Below are 20,408 nucleotides of genomic sequence, written 5' to 3'. Positions count from 1 at the left end.
TTCATCTCAATTTGGGTCCATAAGGAGAATGCTGAGCAGACGGAGTTGGACAGGACAGACTGGCAGGCAAAATTTTCCAGGTGGACAGGAGGTATGTGGAATCTCCAAATGATGGGCTTTTGAAAGAGCGTCAGAAACTTCAGCTAGAATTTGGGCTCCCATCCACAGGTAAGGCGATGGGACTGTTGAGGAGGGGAAAGGGGGCGGTGTATGAATATGGGGAGGAAGCTAGCAGGATGCTGGCACACCAGCTGAGGAAACACGAGGCAGCAAGAGAGATAGGGAAAGTGAGGGATACAGGGGGAAGGTGGGTCTGGATCCGGCGGGAGTGAATGATGTGTTTCGGGAGTTTCACAGTAAATTGTATAAATCGGAACCCCCAGCCGCGGAGGAGGGGATGAAGCAATTTCTGGGGGGACTGGAGTTTCCGAGGATAGATGAGGAGTTGGGAGCCCCGGGACCAGACGGATACCCGGTTGAGTTCTATAAAAAGTTTTCCAGGCTGTTTGGGCCACTTCTGGTAAAGGCTTTTAATGAGATAAAGGAGCTGGGAGTGCTCCCCCCAACATTATCGCAGGCATCGATTTCCCTTATTTTGAAACGGGATAAGGATCTGGAGAGCTGTGCGTCGTATAGGCCAATCTCTCTGATAAATGTGGATGTACAATTGCTGGCAAAGCTCTTGGCCACACGTATAGAGGACTGTGTTCTGGAGGTAATAGGGGAGGACCAGACAGGATTTGTTCAGCTACGACAACTGACGTCCAACATTAGGCGACTCCTTAACGTAATAATGATGCCGGCAGAGGGGCGCGAGGTTGAGGTGGTGGTGGCCATGGATGTACAAAAGGCCTTTGATAGGGTGGAGTGGAAATATTTGTGGGAGATCCTGGGATGTTTTGGGTTTGGGCAGGTATTTGTGGATTAGGTCCGGTTGCTATATCAGGCACCGGTGGCGAATGTGAGGACAATTCATGTTCGATCAGAATAGAACATAGAACATTACAGCGCAGTACAGGCCCTTTGGCCCACGATGTTGCACCGTCCTGTGAAACCCCTCTAAAGTCCCTCTACACTATTCCCTTATCGTCCATATGCCTATCCAATGACCATTTGAATGCGTTTAGTGTTGGCGAGTCCACTACTGTTGCAGGCAGTATTTTAGTCTGTGTCGGGGGATGAGACAGGGGTGTCACTCTCCCCATTACTGTTTCCCTAGTCATAGAGCCTTTGGCAATGGCGCTGTGAGCATCGAACATTTGGCAGGGGACAGTGAGAGGGCGGGGTGGAACACAGGGTCTCGCTCTATGCGGGCGATTTGTTCCTTTACATAACTGACCCATTGGGGGGGGATTGCAGGAATTATGGTGATATTGGAAGAATTTGGCCGGTTCACGGTGGGCAAGAGTGAGGTTTTTACGATCCAGGCATGGAGGCAGGAGAGGCGACGGAGGTAGATGCCATTTAAGGCGATGGGAGGGAGTTTTAGGTACTGGGTATTCAGGTGGCAAGGGACTGGGGTCAGCTTCATCAATTAAATTTGGGCCGGGTGATTGAGCAAATAAAAGTGGACTTCCGCAGGTGGGACGTGCTCCCGCTGTCATTGGCGGGGAGGGTACTGATTGTGAAAAGACAAACCTCCCGAGATTGCTGTTCGTGTTTCAGTGTCTTCCAATTTTCATCCCCAAGGCATTTTTTAGGAAAATTAACACGGCGATCTCGTGTTTTGTATGGGCCGGGATAGCCCTGCGGGTGAAGAAGGTCCTTCTTGAGTGGGACACGGGGAGGGGGGCTTGGGCCTTCCAAACTTTATCAATTATTACTGGGCAGCTAATATATAGATGGTTAGAAAGTTGGTAGTGGGGGAGGGGTCGGCATGGGAGCGAGTGGAGGCGGCATCTTGCAAGGGCATGAGTCTGAAGGCTTTGTTAACGGCGCCTCTGCCATTCTCGCCGGCTCGGTACTCCACAGGCCCAGTGGTAGTGGCAGCCCTGAGAGTGTGGGGGCAATGGAGGCAGCACATGGGGGCATCGATGAGGTCACCGATCTGTGACAGTCACCGATCTGTGACAATCACCGGTTCGCTCCATAGGGGGCTGGACAGGGGCTTCAGGAGGTGGCAGCGGGCAGGGATTGAGAGATTTGGAGATCTCTTCGTTGAGGAGGGATTCCTGAGCTTGGAGGAAAAGTTTGAGTTACTGGCGGGAATGGGCTCTGGTACTTACAAGTGTGGGATTTTGTCTTCCCTCGCCTCCCACTCGGGGGGCTACAGGATAAGGTGATGTCAAAAACAGGGGTCGGGGAGGGGAGGATCTCGGAAATATATGAGGAACTGATGAGTGGGAAGTGGTTCCAAAGGGGGAGTGGGAAGAGGTTCCAAAGGGGGAGTGGTAAGAGGAAGTGGGAGGAAGAGCTGGGAGGGGAGTTGGAAGTCAGGTTATGGGAGAAAGCCCTGAGGAGAGCCAATGCATCCTCATTGTGTCCCAGGCTTAGCCTGATCCAATTCAAGGTGGCGCTCATATGACTGTGGCCCGGATGAGTAGTTTTTTTGAGAAGGTGGAGGTCGGGTGTGGGGGAGGTTCTGCGAACCATGTACATATGTTTTGGGCGTGTCCTAGGCTGAGGGGATTTTGGCAGGGATTTTTAGATGTCATGTCAGAGGTCCTGGGAGGGAGGGTGACTCCGAGTCCAGAGGTGGCAATATTTAGAGTGTCGGAAAGTCCGGGAGCCCATGGGGAGGGGGGGAGGTTGTTAAAATTAAATGCCTCAATAAAATATTTTCTAAAACAAAACAATTAGAGTCAGCACATCTTAAGATATACAATCCACTCACATCATATCCTCGAAGAACAGCCAAATGAAATGAAAGGAGTTGAAGTGGAATTACACTTAAAATACCCTGTAAACAGTCAACTGAATGTGGAATTTCAATAGTTTTGAATCCAAGTTTCCTGCTCTCCTCATCATTCTTTGCACAGAGTATTATTGGGCGGCACTAAAACAAAGAGATTAGAATTATTAAACAAATTATTTTTTGACACCAATAAAAAATCCTAATGAAATACCTAGGATAAAGATAGAATACAATGAGGATCTGGAAGCAGAATCTTTTCAAGAAATTCAGTCAACTTGTGCAATCACATTGTATTTCCCTGCTCATTTTCCAAGTATGTAATGCACACAGCAGAAATTTTTCCGGTATTGTGAGTCAGACAAGATCATTTTCTGCAATAGGTACATACAAGTCATTTCTCAGTTGTAGTCAAATATAATATACATGCAATAACTAGCTTTAAAAATAAACATCCAAAACCAATTTTTCTTTTGGTTTTGAAGAAGACAATTTTAGTCCAAAAGTATAATATGCTAATTTATTTTGTAGTCACAGTAAATTGTAGCTACACGATACAAATACATCACATTTGCAAATGTCTGAAGTCATGCTTCAGCTAGCTCACATTTACAGGAATACAAAATTAAATCTAGTTTCTCTTCCCATTACCCAAAATTGCACATAGATGTGTTACTAAATCATTTATCCAGTATACCAAGTCAATTATGGGTTCAAATTTTCATAACAGTGCAAAAATATCATTCTGGATTTAGTCATGACCAAAAAGTTATAAGTCTACTATAGAAATCTTTTTAAGTAAGATTTTACTCCATCAATTGAACAGGATGGCATACAAAGCACTAAATTAGTACTGTCACCTCAAATGTAATACTAAGTCGACTGCAAAATATAGCAATTATAGCTGTACCTGTCGTGCAATGACCTGTTGAACAGCATTCTGACACTTGGTGTAGCATGGATCCTTCATGACAATCATTATAACAGGCATCATTTTGTCAATTAAAGCCAAAGGACCATGTTTCAGCTCTCCAGCCAGGATTCCCTCAGAATGCATGTAAGTGATTTCTTTGATTTTCTGTCAATATGGCATAAATAAAGTTAATAACTATTAAAATGTACTCCTGCAATCAATGTTTCAGAGAATGCTGTACCTAGAAAGAAAATCTAGAAATTGTCAGAGGGGGAATAGTTTATTCATAAAATCAACTGTTGATACCTGAATATTTTACTGGCATTTTCACCATATATTTTGAAGACGGTGATAAACAAATATCTAAATTTGCAGATTGTACAATTTTAAGAGGCAGAGCTATGTATATATGATTAGAAAGTTATATAAATATTCAGGATTAAGTGATTTGTCAAAACCATGCCAGGTTAAATTTAATGTGGGGAAATGTGAAGTTATCCATTTCAAATCTAGGAAACACAAATCAGAATATTTTCAGTTCAGATGCAAGGTCATTGGCCTGAAACATTGGGTCAGTTTCTCTCCACAGATGCTATCTGACCTGCTGGTTTTTTGAGAAATTTTTGTTCTCGTTTCAGATTTCCAGTATCTGCAATATATTGAATATTTTCAGAATGGGAGATACTTGGGAGCTGGGGAGGAGCAAAGGGATATAGATATCTATTCTATATATCACTTTTGGGAGAATAGCGGGAGGGCCTCCCGACATTTTTCACGCCCTCCCGCTATTCTCCCCCCCCCTCGCCCGACCCACGTCACGAATCGGCAGCCTTTACGACACTACGCATTTGCGGAGAATCTCGCCCATTGTTTTTTGTCTGAAGGGAGTTGTTATATAAAAGTGAGGAAACAATGTTGTAATTGATACCAGCTTGAGTACTGGGTAAAGTTTTGGGCACTTCAACCTCAGGAAGGACTTAATTCCTTGTCGGTGGTACACTGCAAGAGCACCAGAACTATATTAGGGCATAAGGGGGGCATGGTAGTACAGTGGTTAGCACTGTTGCCTCACAGCGCAGGGTCCCAGGTTCTATTCCCAGCTTGGGTCCCCGTGTCTGCTTGGTTTTCCTCTGAGCGCGCCGGTTTCCACCCACAAGATGTGCTGTAAGGTGAATTGGACATTCTGAATGCCCCCTCCGTGTACCCGAACAAACGCGGGAATGTGGTGACTAGGGGCTTTTCATAGTAACTTCATTGCAGTGTTTATGTAAGCCTACTTGTGACAATAAAGATTATTATAATTAAAGGTTAAATTACTAAACCATGGGCCAGATTTCCCATCCTGGCACTGGGCTAAAGTGTGACAGGTAGGCTTTAAAAATGGCTTAAAGGGCCTGGATCGAATATCCCAGCCCCCATTTCTGAAGCTGTAAATTTTTATTGGTGCATGAATAAGGATGGATTGGGATGCCACATGCCCTGGTGTTGCCAGCACCATTGTGCAAGTGGCCATTATCAAACTACTGCAGCTTTGAAGGAGGGGCTGTTTTGGTAGGCAACATAAATACACAACCAGAGAGGTGTTGTTAAACATGGGATGAACCATGGTTTGGAGGCAGGAACTGCATGCATGGTCAGTACAAAAGTTGTTTCTTGCTTCACGTCATTATGAAATGTTGCAGAATAAACAATATTTTTACGACAGTAATAATAGTGCTTTTATTCAAAAAGTCAGTGACCATTAAACAATGTGGTTGACATATTGTTATTTCTGACAACTGCCAAGGGACAGAATATCATTGTGAAAGTGGAAAAGTCTTCAGACACATTGAATTTATCATCCTCTGGGTAAAGTGTTTTTCTGTATTGTATAATGTTGAAAGGATAGCCAGTCTGAAATCCAGATCTGATTGTGAAATGTCCCCATTGCATTTACTTTTTCTTGGAAATTCAGCTCAGCCATCTGTTTGGATGTTTCAAAACTTTGATAGATTGCTGAGTTTCTGATTATCTTCAAAGATTCTAATGGATTCTGCTCAAGTGGGAATGTTTACAGTGCTGTTCTGAGGAATGAGAACTTGTTTATTTTGATAGATGTAGAAGCTTTTGGGGAGGATAGTGGTTTTTAAAGTGGTTTTCCAGAAAGGTTTGTTTATTTTGGCAGATTTATGAGCCTGAATCCGAATTTTATAATAGCACTCATGAGTTCTGTTTATAGTGAATACTGTGTTAGTCAATTCAGTGGTCGGGGATTATTGGGGTATGGGGACATTTAATAATAATAATAATCTTTATTAGTGTCACAAATAGGCTTACATTATTCCCGTACCTGCCTCCCCGGACAGGCGCCGGAACGTGGCGACTAGGGGTTTTTCACAGTAACTTCATTGAAGCCTACTTGTGACAATAAGCGATTTTAATTTCATTTCATTTTCACATTAAAACTGCAATGAAGTTACTGTGAAAATCCCCTTGTCGCCAAACTCCGGCACCTGTTCAGGTACACCAAGGGAGAATTCAGAATGCACAATTAACCTAACAAGCACGTCTTTCGGGTCTTGTGGGAGGAAACCGGAGCACCCGGAGGAAACCCACACAGATACAGGGAGAACGTGCAGACTCCGCACAGACAGCGACCCAAGCGGGAATTGAACCCAGGTCCCTGGTGCTGTGAAGCAACAGTGCTAACCACTTGGGCAGCAGGGTAGCATGGTGGTTAGCATAAATGCTTCACAGCTCCAGGGTCCCAGGTTCGATTCCCGGCTGGGTCACTGTCGGTGTGGAGTCTGCACGTCCTCCCCCTGTGTGCGTGGGTTTCCTCCGGGTCCTCCGGTTTCCTCCCACAGTCCAAAGATGTGCGGGTTAGGTGGATTGGCCATGCTAAATTGCCCGTAGTGTCCTAATAAAAAAGTACGGTTAAGGGGGGGGGGGGGGGGGGGGGGGGGGGTTGTTGGGTTACGGGTATAGGGTGGATAAGTGGGTTTGAGTAGGGTGATCATGGCTCGGCACAACATTGAGGGCCGAAGGGCCTGTTCTGTGCTGTACTGTTCTATGTTCTGTACTACCGTGCCGCCCATTTGGGGTGAGAGGGGTAAGGCGACATTTAGATGAGGAAGTGAGGCGATAAGGTGGATGCAGGATATAAGGGTTAGGAGGTGCCTTCCACTGATCTCCAGAACTGAACCAATATCCCTGCAAATGTAGTCAGGTTTTTTAACCTGGCAGCCTCATGCCAGTCATCTATCTCCTCTCGATGAAAATCTTGTCAATCGACACTCCAACGTAGGAGTTGGGATTGCAACAATAGGAAATTACCTGACTCTGGATTCCTACCTCAAACATGAAAATCTGAGCTCATGACCAATAAATGTGGTTTGCATTCTCTTGTGTTTAATTATAAAGGGATGCGATTGGGTAGTTACAGAGAAACTACCCGCTGGCGGAGGAAATCCAAGACAAGGTGGCTTTGTACAAAAGTTAGAGCTAAATCAGGAGGCCTTTTCTCACACAAAGGGTAGTGCAAATATGGAACGCTCTCTCCAAAAGGCTGTGGATACTGTGGTAATTGAAATATTCAAGGCAGAGACTGATTTTTTTTAAGCTCAGGGTATCAAGTGGCATGGAGCAATGGTAAATTAATGGAATTAAAGTGCAAGTCATTCCTGATCTAATAAAAAGGTGCAATAGAATTGCAGGCAACTCATATACATATGTTTATGGGGAAAAATTACAAACTGAGTTGAGGAAAGTTAAAGTTAAAATACAGGTTGTTTTTTTTCTAGAATGTCAGAAATAAAAGTGGCATTTCTGATATTGATATGGAGATATCAATATGGCATAAAAGACTAGAACTAATAGTTATGAAGATAAATGCCGAAGAGATAAAGTTAAGAATGGACAGAATAGATTTAATAAACTAGTTCAAGGACTGGCATTATATAACAAACATTGAGGGATAGGAACGGAATGAAAGGTGGCAAAAACAATACTGGTAGCTATTAGTGATAAAGGCAAATAACAAATTTTCACTCGTAATTGTTACAATAAACAGGTTTATGGCAAGAAGGCATGAGGGAAGTTATTTATATTCGATTGTTGTATATTAGATTTAAAAGATGCTATGACAGCACGGGCATATCAATAATAATCGAAAAGATGGAATGAAAATAAAATCAATTTCACACTGGAAATCACTGTGTTCCTGACACAGTGAAACAGAATTGGATATCAGATATACAATTCAGCAATTAGGTAAAAGTGGGTTCTGATGATAACTGAATAATATATTTTATGACCTGAAAATGATTATGGGAAAAAGATGTAAAATGTAGAAAGAATTCTGAACGATGGGAATCAAATAAAACTTCTTTAAAAATTAGATTTTACAATGCTAAAAATAAATCCTTGTGTGAAACTTAAGGGGGCAGAAAAGAGCAACATCAAGTCCTCAACATCTGAATAATGCAATATAAAAAACCCAAAGGTCAAGCAGAAATATTTTAAGCTATCCCAGGAAATCAATAACTGTACTGGCAGCTGTTTAAAATTAAATGGTAACTTAAAAGAAATATCAAAAGAGCAAAAAGGACAATAATCATGGGTGTAAGTAGTTACAACTGAGAACCAATAAAATTAATTATGCAAGAATCACAATTTTAAAAATGGTTATTAAGCTCTCACCTATCAGTTAGCATAATATTTTAAAATTATGTATGTCCATTATGGGGAACCAGGATTCCAAATAGTGCTGTAGCACAAAAACAAAGTATTTAGCTCAGTAGCAGTGCCAGCAGCCTAATTTATTTCAATTACATATTCTTCCATTGGGTATGGTGCTTCTGTTACTAGAGTAATAATCTGGAGATGAGAGTTAAATCCCATCACAGTAGCTCAGGAATTTAATTCAATTAAAAAATATATTTAATTTAGTAAACCTTGTGAAATCTACAATAAAAAACTTGTATCAGCAACAGTTTTAGTGCTTAACAGTTGTTATGTTTCTTAAAAGAATGCTAGAAGTCGTTCAGAAGTTGAAGGATGGTTTATTGTGCTCCACAATAAATTACTTTGTTAGCTTTTACTTACAGAATGGCACTTGTAAATATACTGCTTTTCTATGCTCTGCAACTAGGCCTAATCACTTGCAGCCCTGAGCTCAACTTCCGACCTGTCCTGCTCCCTTGCTCCTCCGGCCAAAGTCAGCGAGGGCGGGCCTTCGGCGTCACTCTTATATGTCCCCGTGCTGCCCCCTGGTGGTACTTCCATTTCCCATCAGCCCCTTCTGTACACACTCAGGCGAGGATCACTACAACAGTGACCACAAAACTACCAGATAGTTGCAAAAACCCATCTAGTTCATTTGTGTCCTTATGGAAAGGCAATCTGCTGCCCTTACCCAACCTGGCCAATGTGTAACTGCAGACTCACAGCAATGTGGTTAACTCTTAACATTCCTCTGAAATGGCCTCGCACGCCACTCAGTTCTATTCACAGAAATGGCTTGCCACCACTTAGACCAGGGCAATTAGGGATGGACAATTGCCTTTGCAGCAATGACCACACCTGTGAATTAATCAAAAGCAACATTTTCTGAAGTAACTACCTAATTTTCTTCAAACAATTCAATCTTAGACTTCTAGCCTAAGCAGTCAATTTTATGTAGATTAGTTTTTCCCTTAGAGAAAGATTCAAGCAATTTAAATAATGGAAGGGAAGATGATAATACTGAACGTAATTTGAAGAATCGAGAGAACACCAGAGAGTTGAGTATTGCATTTAATCATGAATAGAAATCAAGGATGGCTTTTGTGGAGGGTCTACTTACTAAAGCTCCTTCTAGGCATGTAGCGTAATGATATCCACGACCCATGACTAGGAGTGATTTGTGCTGGATCAGCTCATGGGCTAGTAGTTGAACCTTTTCATCCAAGGATAACACTTCTTTAATCAGGTCTAAGAGAATTAATGTGAGAATAATTATGACAGGTTAATAATACAAATGAAGGTAGCTACAGGGTTAATAGTAACTACATCTTACATCCAGCTGATCGCAAGCATTTATCTTCTAAATATTACAAGAACTTTACATAGAAACATACATAGAAAATAGGAGGAGGCAATTCTGCCCTTCGAACCTGCTCTGCCATTCATTATCATGGCTGATCATGAAGTATTTTACCCTGATCCTGCCTTACCCCCATATCCTTTGATTCCTTTAGTCCCAAGAGCCATATCTAATTCCTTCTTGAAATGACACAACATTTTGGCCTTAACTACTTTCTGTAGTAGTGAATTCCACAGATTCACCACTCTCAGGTTGAAGACATTTCTCCTCACCTCACTCCGAAAAGTTTAACCCGTTATTCTCAAACTATGACACCTAGTTCTGGACACCCCATCATCAGAACATTGTTTCTGAATCTACTCGGTCTAATCCTGTTAGAATTTTATAAGTTTCTATGAGATCCCCTCTCACTCTTGTAAACTCCAATGAATATAATCCTACCCGATTTAGTGTCTCTTCATATGACAATCCCGCCAGCCCAGGAATCAGCCTGGTAAACCTTCGCTGCGCTCTCTCCACAGCGAGAACATCCTTCCTCAGACAAGGACACCAGAACTGCACACAATACTCCAGGTGTGACCTCACAATGCCCTGTACAATTGCAGTAAAATATCCCTATTCCTGTGCTCAAATCCTCGCGCTATGAAGGTCAACATACCATTTGCTTTCTTTACTGCATGCTTACTTTCAGTGACTGATGCATGAGGACACCATGATCTCACTGAGTATCCACCTCTCTCAATGTACTCTGGGATGAAGATTATCAGACCCTAGAGATTTATCCACTTTCAATCCCATTAATCTGCCCCAAACCATTTCTTTACTAATACTAATTTCCTTCAGCTCTTCACTGAAACTTGAGTTTCTCAGAACTTCCGATACATTATTCATGTCTTCCTTTGTGAATATAGAAGCAAAGTACGCATTTAGTTCTTCAGCCATTTCTCTGTTCCCAATTATGAATTCCCCTGCTTCTGACTGGAAGGGGCCTATATGTTTTTTTTTCAATCTTTTTCTCTTTACATACCTATAAAAACGATTACTGTCAGTTTTAAGTTCCCCTCTAGCTTACTTTCATACTCTATTTTCCCCTTCGTATTCAATGCCTTGATCCACCTTTGCTGAACTTCAAACTGTTCCCAATCCTCAGGTCTATTATTTTTTTCTTGCTAATTTGTATGCCTCTTCTTTGAATCTAATACTCTCTCTAATTTCCATTGTCAACCATGTTTTAGCCACAGTGCCCTCTCTACTCTTGCTCCAAATAGGAATAAACAACTTTTGGAGTTGACCTATTCGTTCCTTGAATGACTGTCATTCTCAGTCCACTGTCCTTCCTTTCAGAAATGTTTCCCAGTCCATCATAGCCAGTTCATGCTTTATACCATCATAGTTGTCATTATTGAGGTTCAGGATCCTGGTCTCAGAATCAACTACCTCACTATCCTCGTGGATAAAGAACTCTACCGTATTAAGGTCACTCATTCCCAAGGATTCTCTCATAACTAATAGATTGCCAACTAATCCTTTCTCATTGCACAACACCCAGTCCAAGATGGCCTGTTCCCTTGTTGGTTCCTCAATGTATTGGTCCAGAAAACTATCCTGTGTACACTCCAGAAATTCCTTCTCTATTGTACTGTGACTAATTTGACTCACATAATCTATATGCAGATTAAAGTCACCCATAATCACAAATGTTCCTTTATCACACACATCTCTGATTTCCTGTCTAATCCTATTCCCAACATCACCACTGCAGCTTGGTAGTCTGTATACCACCCCTACAAATGTTTTTTCCCCTTTGGCGTTTCTTAACTCCATCCATACCGATTCCATATCATCAATGCCAATAGCTTTCCTCAATATTGTATCAATATCTTCTTGAATCAACAATGCAACTCCACCACCTTTTCCTTTCTGTCTGGCTCCCTAAAAACTGAATAGTCTTCAATGGCTAGTTCCCATCCTTGGTCATCGTGGAGCCACGTCTCCGTAATCCCAACTATATAGAACAAAGAACAAAGAAAATTACAGCACAGGAACAGGCCCTTCGGCCCTCCCAGCCTGCGCCGATCCAGATCTTTTATCTAAACCTGTTGCCTATTTTTCAAGTATCTACTTCCCTCTGTTCCCTGACCGTTCATATATCTGTCCAGATGCATCTTAAATGATGCTATTGTGTCCGCCTCTACCACCTCCGCTGGCAAAGCGTTCCAGGCACCTACCACCCTCTGCGTAAAAACTTTCCACGCACATCTCCCTTAAACTTTCCCCCTCTCACCTTGAAATCGTGACCCCTTGTAATTGACACCCCCACTTTTGGAAAAAGCTGGTTATTATCCACCCCGTCCATACCTCTCATAATTTTGTAGACCTTAATCAGGTCCCTCCTCAACCTCCGTCTTGTAGACCTTAATCAGGTCCCTCCTCAACCTCCGTCTTTCTAACAAAAACAATCCTAATCTACTCAACCTTTCTTCATAGCTAGCACCCTCCATACCAGGCAACATCCTGGTGAACCTCCTATGCACCCTCTCTAAAGCATCCACATCCTTCTGGTAATGTGGCGACCAGAACTGCACGCAGTATTCCAAATGTGGCCGAACCAAAGTCCTATACAACTGTAACATGACCAGCCGACTCTTGTACTCAATACCCCGTCCGATGAAGGCAAGCATGCTGTATCCCTTTACATCTATCTGCGCAACTAATTTTGATTTCTCCTTTCTCGATGAAAATGAAGGTCCCCTTTGATTATTGCAGTCCCTTTCTTCCAACCCCCATTATTTCTTGATGTCTACTCTGTCCTACACTGCAGCTACTGTCAAGAAGCCAACTACGGGCAGCACGGTGGCCTAGTGATTAGCACAACCGCCTCACGGCGCTGAGGTCCCAGGTTCGATCCCGGCCCTGGGTCACTGTCTGTGAGGAGTTTGCACATTCTCCCCGTGTCTGTGTGGGTTTCGCCCCCACAACCCAAAAATGTGCAGAGTAAGTGGATTGGCGACGCTAAATTGCCCCTTAATTGGAAAAAATAATTGGGTAATCTAAATTTATTAAAAAAAAGAAGCCAATTACTCCTCCCGCTAATGACTTCTTTATCTTCCTATTCCTTATCTCCACCCCAAACTATCTTAATCTCTGAGCGAAGGGCATTTTGTACTACTGTACTGATCCTGTCCAATTACCCCACCTCCCTATCCTTTCTTCCCTCCAAGATTGCAAATAGTCTTGAATGTTCAACTCCTGACCTTGGTGACTTTACAAATTTGGATGGGATTTTTCAATCGTTCTTGCCAGTGGGATCTTCTGGTCCTGCCAACAATGAACCCCCTTCCCCGCGGCGAGAGGTGGATTCAATGGGAAATCCATTGCTGGGGGGGTTACTTGCTGGAGCGGTTGGAGAGGGTTTAAACTAATATGGCAGGGAATTGGGGAGAGTTTAAACTAATATGGCAGGGGGATGGGGACCTATGTAAGGATTCAGAGCAAGGGTAATCAAGAAGAAGAGAAAAAGAGTAAGAAAAGTGATAGGCAGCGAAATCGAGGGCCAGGATCAGATAAGTACCAAAAATAGTCGGGATGGGACAAAGAACATTAAAAGGACTGAAGGATTTGTACCTGAACGCGGGGAGCATTTGATGATAACCTGCAGAGAATTGAGCGCTGGTGCTCATCATTCTATGCCATAGTCTGACCCCCTTCTTGCCTGCTGAGTGCTCGCTCACACCCATCATCAGCACGCGGTATGGGGGGGATGCTTGGAGCGATGAACCAAGGTTGTCGTGAAGGATTTTTATTGTTCACAAATGCCCAACACTTTCCCACTCTCCTGATGTTGTCGCCCCACTCTACCCACCACACCCTCACCACCCCCCAATACGCACTCCTGCCCCTTTAACCCCTATCCACCCGGCCTCTTTTCCCCCGGTACTTCAGTGATCTTTGACGTGCTCAGCCTTCCTTGCTTTATTCGTGTCTAGGTTTGGCCCCAGGATGCACATTAGCCAATTGCTTACCACGTGGGGGCAGCAAGCTGCTTACCACGCCCATGGCCTTCGGTGACCCTGGCGAATGTCCTTTGGGGCCAGAGTGCCCCGGCGCACTTGGTGGCATATGCACAGCCGTGCCGCCCTTTTCTGGGTACGGACTGCGAGATGCGCCGTCTCAGAGGGGGAGCTGGTGGCCACCACCTCCATTCCGAGATGGTCCGGGTTGCACACAGCACTCCCTCTTCCCAGTCTGTGCCCTGGGATTCACCTCAAGATGGAGGGGCAGCTGGACTGAGCCCCAGCTACCCCTGCGTCATCTGGCTCTGCCAGCCCTGGCAGTTCCTCAATGTCTGCACCATGGTGTCAAAGCCCTCGGCGATTCTCCTCAGTGACTGGGACATGCTCTGCAGTGCCTCAGCCATTCCCATCGGAGACCGTGACATGTCCCGCAGCGCCTCATCAAGGCCCGTCAGGTACAGGGTCATATCCCCATCAATCCGAGACCATGGCCGCCACCGACTGCGCCACGCCTGAGACACCTCCATCTGCTGACATCATGCACCAGGCTCTCCACTATGGTTGGCAGCAGCGTCAGCGACATTTCCTCCACCTTAGCCTCCGGAGCTCCTTCAATCGGCGATGGATTTGAGGAGCATTGTTGTCATCTCCCTCGGAATGTGCGGCCGCACCCAAACGTCTGCGTCAGCTCCGGGTGAACCTGCTCCAGAAGCTCAGCATCTGACTGGGACCCAGCTGTGTCCTGCGATTCAGCAGACGTCTGATTGCTATCTTGCCTGGGTGTTACTGCTTCCACTTGATGTGCATCAGCAACTGTGTGGTGCTCACCAGAATGTGCCCCAGAAGCCTGTTCACTACATTTGCCCACTGAGGTGCGTATCTCTGCGCTGGTGGAGGATGGGGATGACAGCTGTGACACATCGATGGTGGCATCCTCGGAGCTCTCCTCCAAGGTGATCTGATGGGAGAAACAACCCTGGATGAGCCGGCACCGTCGGCTGGAGGACCTGTGGGAGAATGGACATGTGGTCAGTAGAAGGAATGGGTCATTCAGGATGGCAATATAAATTCACGTTTGACAGTCCATCTGGGTGAGGCTGGTGGATCCTCATCTTTGTTGCTGACCTCCGCTTTAGTAACCGTTCTGTCCTCGGCCACCCCCGTTACTTCCAGGGCCCATTCCTCGAAGTTGGTGGGGATTCTAACGTCCAGCATGCCGCCACCAGTCAGGGCCCTCTCCCGACAATTGTGGGACAGCTTCTCCTGCGGAGACAGAGATAGGGCACCGTTAGCTGCGCACATGGTTTTGCGTGGGTGTGGTATTCTGGAGAGTGAAGGAGGTGCGGTTGGGTAGGGGAGGATGGACAATGTTTCCTGGAGGGGGTTGGGGAGGGGGCAGCATGGTCAGGCCAGGGTTTGGCACAGTGCTGGGCAGGGAGGCAGTGCCAGGTGCAGGCTCATGAGTGGGTGGGGGGGTGGTGCCAACTCACCCGTGTGGCCTGGTGTAGGCCATTGATCAACTTATGATTGGGTGCCAGTCCTCCTGGTCACCTGCCCGAGCTGACGGACCGAGCTGACGGCCACTGCCACCCTCCGGGATTCTGGGGGGGGGGGGAATAGGAAATCCCCCCCTGCCTCGACCACCTCCCTACATCTGCATTTCCGAATCGTGGGGCCAGTCGTCTCAGTGCTACGGCTGCGAGCCGAGTGGGGTTGCTGTGCGAAAGCAGTTTAAGTGCTGCTCCACCTTGTTAGTGGGAGGGCTTGCGAGTGCAGTCCTGGCGAATCGGCTGGCGTGCCTTCATTTGCAGCATGAAACGTGTGGGGCCTCCTTAAGTGAACCAATTCACTTGTATTGCGCTGATGGTCTTGCTGGGGCGTGCGCCGGCAGTTCCCACTCAATACCACATTTCGAAACTTTTTGGAAGAATCGCACCAAGTATTTACTGTTCTCCAAATCTGTGAATGTGAGAGGCCCTTTACAAAATACTGTACTTAATAACTGCCAGTTAACATTTCTAAGCTTTATTGAGTAAGTCGTTAACTGTTTGTTCTGGACATCTCAATCACCATCTTTGTTCAGTTCTTTGTAAACTCAAGCATTTCTTTTTTTCTTTTACAGACTTAGTTTCTGGATGTGCTCACGTCATTTAAAAGCTGTAGTCCTGCTGTCACGTTCTGCCATATTGTGCAGGATACCACTTTAGTTACATAACTCAGAGTCATTCAACAGGAGCATTTTTTCAGTTGAAGTGGTTTATAGTAGAGTAACCTGTCAACTGGTTCATAAGTGTTTCATCTGCATATGAGCTTATCTGCAAGATTAATGTGGAAAGTAGAATATCCAGCGTTTTTTCCACAGGGAAGGAGCAGGTAGATGGATGGAATTGGACTACATGAAAGGCATTCATCCAGCAAAGGTCATGAGTCTGCTATACATATTCTTAGAAACATAAATTCGCACCCACTGGGATGTGACATGCAAAGTCTATCATAAACAACCAATGACAGACAGACAGGACTGGAATTGATTGAAAGACAAAACGCGAAACCAGAATTAAGAGATCTCATGGACAATGTTCAATATGCAGAATAAAGGAACAGCTCCAACAACTCGGGGTGGTATCCTAGACCCAACAGTCAGCTGCTTCATCAACGACCTTCCGAAGTTGGGATGTTCACGGTTGGTTTTAGAATGTTCAGCTTCATTCACGACGCCTCAGGTACTGTCCAAACACAGCAATATCTGGATAATATCCAGGTATGGACTGGCAAATAACATTTGCACCAAACAAATGCCAGACAATGACTGTTTCCGATGAGAGAGAATCTAACCATTGTCCACCGACATTCAATGGCATTCCCATCGCTGAATCCCCCACTATCAATGACCTGGGGTTTACTAATGACCAAATACTGAACTGGACTAGCCATATAAATACCGTGGCTACAAGAGCAGGTCAGAGGCTAGGAATCCTGTGGCAAATAAATCACCTCCTGACCACCCCAAAGTCTGACCACCATCTACAAGCCACAAGTGGGGAGTGTGATGGAATATCCTCCACGTGCCGGAAAGAGTGCAGCTCCAGCAATACTCAAGAAGCTCAGCACCACAAAGCAGCCCGTTTGATCATCACACCTTCCACAAACATTCACTTCCTCCACCACCGATGAACGGTTGCATTAATGTGTACCATCCACCAGTTTCACTGCAGGAAGTCATAAAGGATTTTTAAGAAGCACTTTCCAAACCTATGACCACTAACATCTAGAAAGACAATGGCAGCAAATAGATGCAAACATCACCACCTGGACGGTCCCCTCCAAGGCACTCACCATCTTGACTTGAATTGGAAATATATCATCCCTTCACTGTTACTGGGTTAAAACTTTGGAACTCTCTCACTAATAGCAGAGGGGGTGCAACTACACCACAGGACTTCAGCGGTTCAAAAAGGCAGCTCACCATCACTTCTCAAGGTTAATTAGGGATGGGCAATAAATACTGGCGTAAACAGTGATGCCCACACTCGTAAATTCATTTAAAACAAACTCTGTTCAAAATATAAAATGATCATATGGCAAAGTATCTGCATGTACCAGTGAGCTGGCATAGCAACAACTAATTTAATCCCCACAATCTTATTTTTACAAAGAACAATACAGCACAGCAACAGGCCCTTCGGCCCTCCAAGCCTGTACTGGTCATGATACCACTCTTGGCCAAAACCCTCAGCACTTCCTAGTGCCGTATCACTCAATACCCATTCTATCCATGTATTTGTCAAAACGCCTTTTGAACGCTGTTAATGTATCTGCTTCCACAACCTCCCTTGGCAAAGCGTTCCAGGCACTCACCACCCTCTGTGTAAAAAACCTGCCTCGTACATCTCCTCTAAACTTTGCCCCACGAACCTTAAACCTATGCCACTGAGTGACTGACCCCTTCACCCTGGGAAAAGTGTGCCTGCCCATCCACTCTATCCATGCCCCTAATAATCTTGCAGACCTCTATCAGGTCGCCCCTCAACCTCCGTCATTCTAAGGAAAACAGTCTTGAGTCTATTCAGCGTCTATGCATAGCTAACACCCTCCAGACCAGGCAACATCCTAGTAAACCGCTTCTGCACCCTCTCCAAAGCCACCACATCCTTCTGGTATTGTGGCATGAGGTTAAAATCAGGGTATTATTATTTAAAATTTCAAAAGAAGAGTTCAAGAAATTAAATCAAGTGACATGGGAAACTATCATTTTGAAATGTACAATATTTTATTTACAAAGGTAAAACAAGAAGATACTTCATAAAGTATTTCTCATCAAACAATTACTATACACTGTTCCAATAAATGCTCAATGCTTAGTTTGGCATACAATGAAAATTACCTGGCAGAGACTGAAGTCCAGCAATGATCTCTTTTCTCCTTTGCTGCATAGAGATCCGATCCTGAGACATCATGAGCCCAAACATAATCAAGGAAACAAATTGGCTAGTGTAGGCCTGTAAAGAAGATAGGATAAAACAAGTTAGTAAAAGATTCAGAATGTTGCATTAAATATATTTAGGAGCCGTTTATATAACTCCTTGGAATTATCAAAGTTTGAATGTTATTGTAGTGGTATGGGGATGACACCAGAGCTTTCCCACTGGAAATGTTCGATATTAATCATTACATTTTACACAAATTGCTCATTTTAAATCTAGACATATGTGCAGCATTCTTTACAGTCCTGCTTGTGAACTAGTAAAATATATGTTTTTTTTCCAATGCCTATTTGAGAAATCTAATTGCTGACTTGCTTATAAGTGGTTCTTACCATGTTAACCCCAATTACAAAATTTGCATCATACAGATTTGAAAACATTAGAAAATTACCAGACACTTTCGGAATGGAAAGAGAGAACATAGAAAAATACAGCACAGAACAGATCCTTCGGCCCACGATGTTGTGCCGATCAGTCCCTCAGAATTGCAGAATGGCTACCTCATCAAGAATATTGTTTGCTCTCTGGGTATCCCACAGTTTCCTTCTTTGAAGTATTTGATTTTGGACAAAAATGCTTCAATGAAGAAGTTCAGTTTGAAACCCCAGCGGAGGGCATTTATAACAGAGACTGTTGTAGTCTGGAAAAAAGCTAAATTATTTCAACTTTATCCAAAATTCTTTATGGATTGGCTTGTCATTCTTTTTAAACCATCCAAGTGGTAAGTAAAAATATATAATAGTTACAAAAAAAAATCATTTTCAATTATTCCATCATTAGCATTTCCATGATCTCAGCAGGAAAGCATTGCTGATTACTGGCTTCTTCTTTACACCAGAGCTAATTCTTCCTGCCTTGAAAAGTAATTATGAACATTTTTTCTGCCTGTTTGCCTTAGAATATCATCACATGCCTTCAAAGGAAATTCCTTAAATCTTTAGAAAGCAAAATGCTGTGGTTGCTCAAAATCTGTAATAAAAGAGAAAATGTTGGAAACACTCATCAGGCCTGGAAGCATCCGCATTAACAGAGCTAACATTTTGACAGCCAACTCCAATTTCTTTAACTTGCATGCTTGTGTGGTCCCTCTGCACACTGGATTTGAGATTATGTCATGCAAATCCTACACCACATGGACTGCAGCAGTTCAAGGCAGCAGTTCGCAACCACCTTCTCAAGGGAAATTAGGAATGGGCAATAAACGCTGGCCTAGCCACATCCCATGAATGAGTCACTAATTTGACACAAAACCCGAAAGTAAACCGATAATGGGTTGCTTGAGTTACAAAATCACTTACTGATCCACTTAACATATTTCTGGGTTTTCCATGTGTGATTGGACCTACCAGTGCATCTGCACATTAAAATCTGGCCCTTTGTGTCTGTTCCGTTCAGGTCCTTTCTCGACTAGGAGTACGACAAATACAATTGTACATTTGAGTGCACTGTTCGTCAGTCCACTGCAGCAGGAGATCGTTTCAGAGAAAATGTGATGCTTGGTATTCTAAATTAACAGAATTCTATGAAAGGGTTTTAGAAATTCTTTTTAGAAAATTGAGCACCAGCTCAAAGTATAATTTAAAGTTGGAGTAGAGACAATTCACATTAATTGCTTAAAACAATTTTCTTGCCACACCTTATTTTACTTTACATAGTACAATACTGAAAATAGACAATTTCTTGAGTTGTTTGAGCAATCACAAAATTCTAAAGTACTCAAAGAGTCAATGCAAGGTAACACTGCTTATTTTAAAAGAAAGAACTCATTAACCTTAGTGCTTGCCACTCCAATTTCCGGCCCGGCATTGATATGTATACCACAATCAGTTTCTCGAGAAATAGAGCTTCCAACAGTATTTGTGATGCCAATAGTTAAAGCACCATGACCCTTACTGTATCGCAGAGCCATGAGAGTATCTGCTGTTTCACCTGTTAAACAGAAACGGATCATGATGCAAAACTACAGATAATTTTATACTCCAAATTAATAACGTTGAATGTTGTTTGATAAGCAGATTTCAACATATCTTTACAGAATAGCAGAAAGAATATTGTCCTTAGAAGTTATTGAATAAATAATAAA

The 20,408-nt window shown here is 43.7% G+C and overlaps 1 protein-coding gene across 5 annotated transcripts in view; it reads right to left on the bottom strand.

Moving 5' to 3' along the window:
* The window catches only part of LOC119965249 (glutamine--fructose-6-phosphate aminotransferase [isomerizing] 2-like), a 206,590-nt gene that overhangs the window by 11,744 nt on the left and 174,438 nt on the right, over positions 1-20,408 (bottom strand). For all 5 annotated transcript variants that reach the window (XM_038795735.1, XM_038795736.1, XM_038795737.1 and 2 more), the window contains 5 exons: positions 20,097-20,254; positions 18,226-18,340; positions 9,589-9,716; positions 3,762-3,929; positions 2,834-2,995 (listed from right to left, as the gene is read on the bottom strand). In XM_038795735.1, coding sequence (XP_038651663.1) covers positions 2,834-2,995; positions 3,762-3,929; positions 9,589-9,716; positions 18,226-18,340; positions 20,097-20,254 — 731 coding nt within the window. The remainder of the gene's footprint in view (positions 1-2,833; positions 2,996-3,761; positions 3,930-9,588; positions 9,717-18,225; positions 18,341-20,096; positions 20,255-20,408) is intronic.

This window comes from Scyliorhinus canicula, chromosome 4, assembly GCF_902713615.1.
Source record: "Scyliorhinus canicula chromosome 4, sScyCan1.1, whole genome shotgun sequence".
Classification (NCBI taxonomy): domain Eukaryota; kingdom Metazoa; phylum Chordata; class Chondrichthyes; order Carcharhiniformes; family Scyliorhinidae; genus Scyliorhinus; species Scyliorhinus canicula.
Note: the sequence above shows the minus strand (reverse complement) of the source record. Positions and strands in the feature narration are given on the sequence as shown.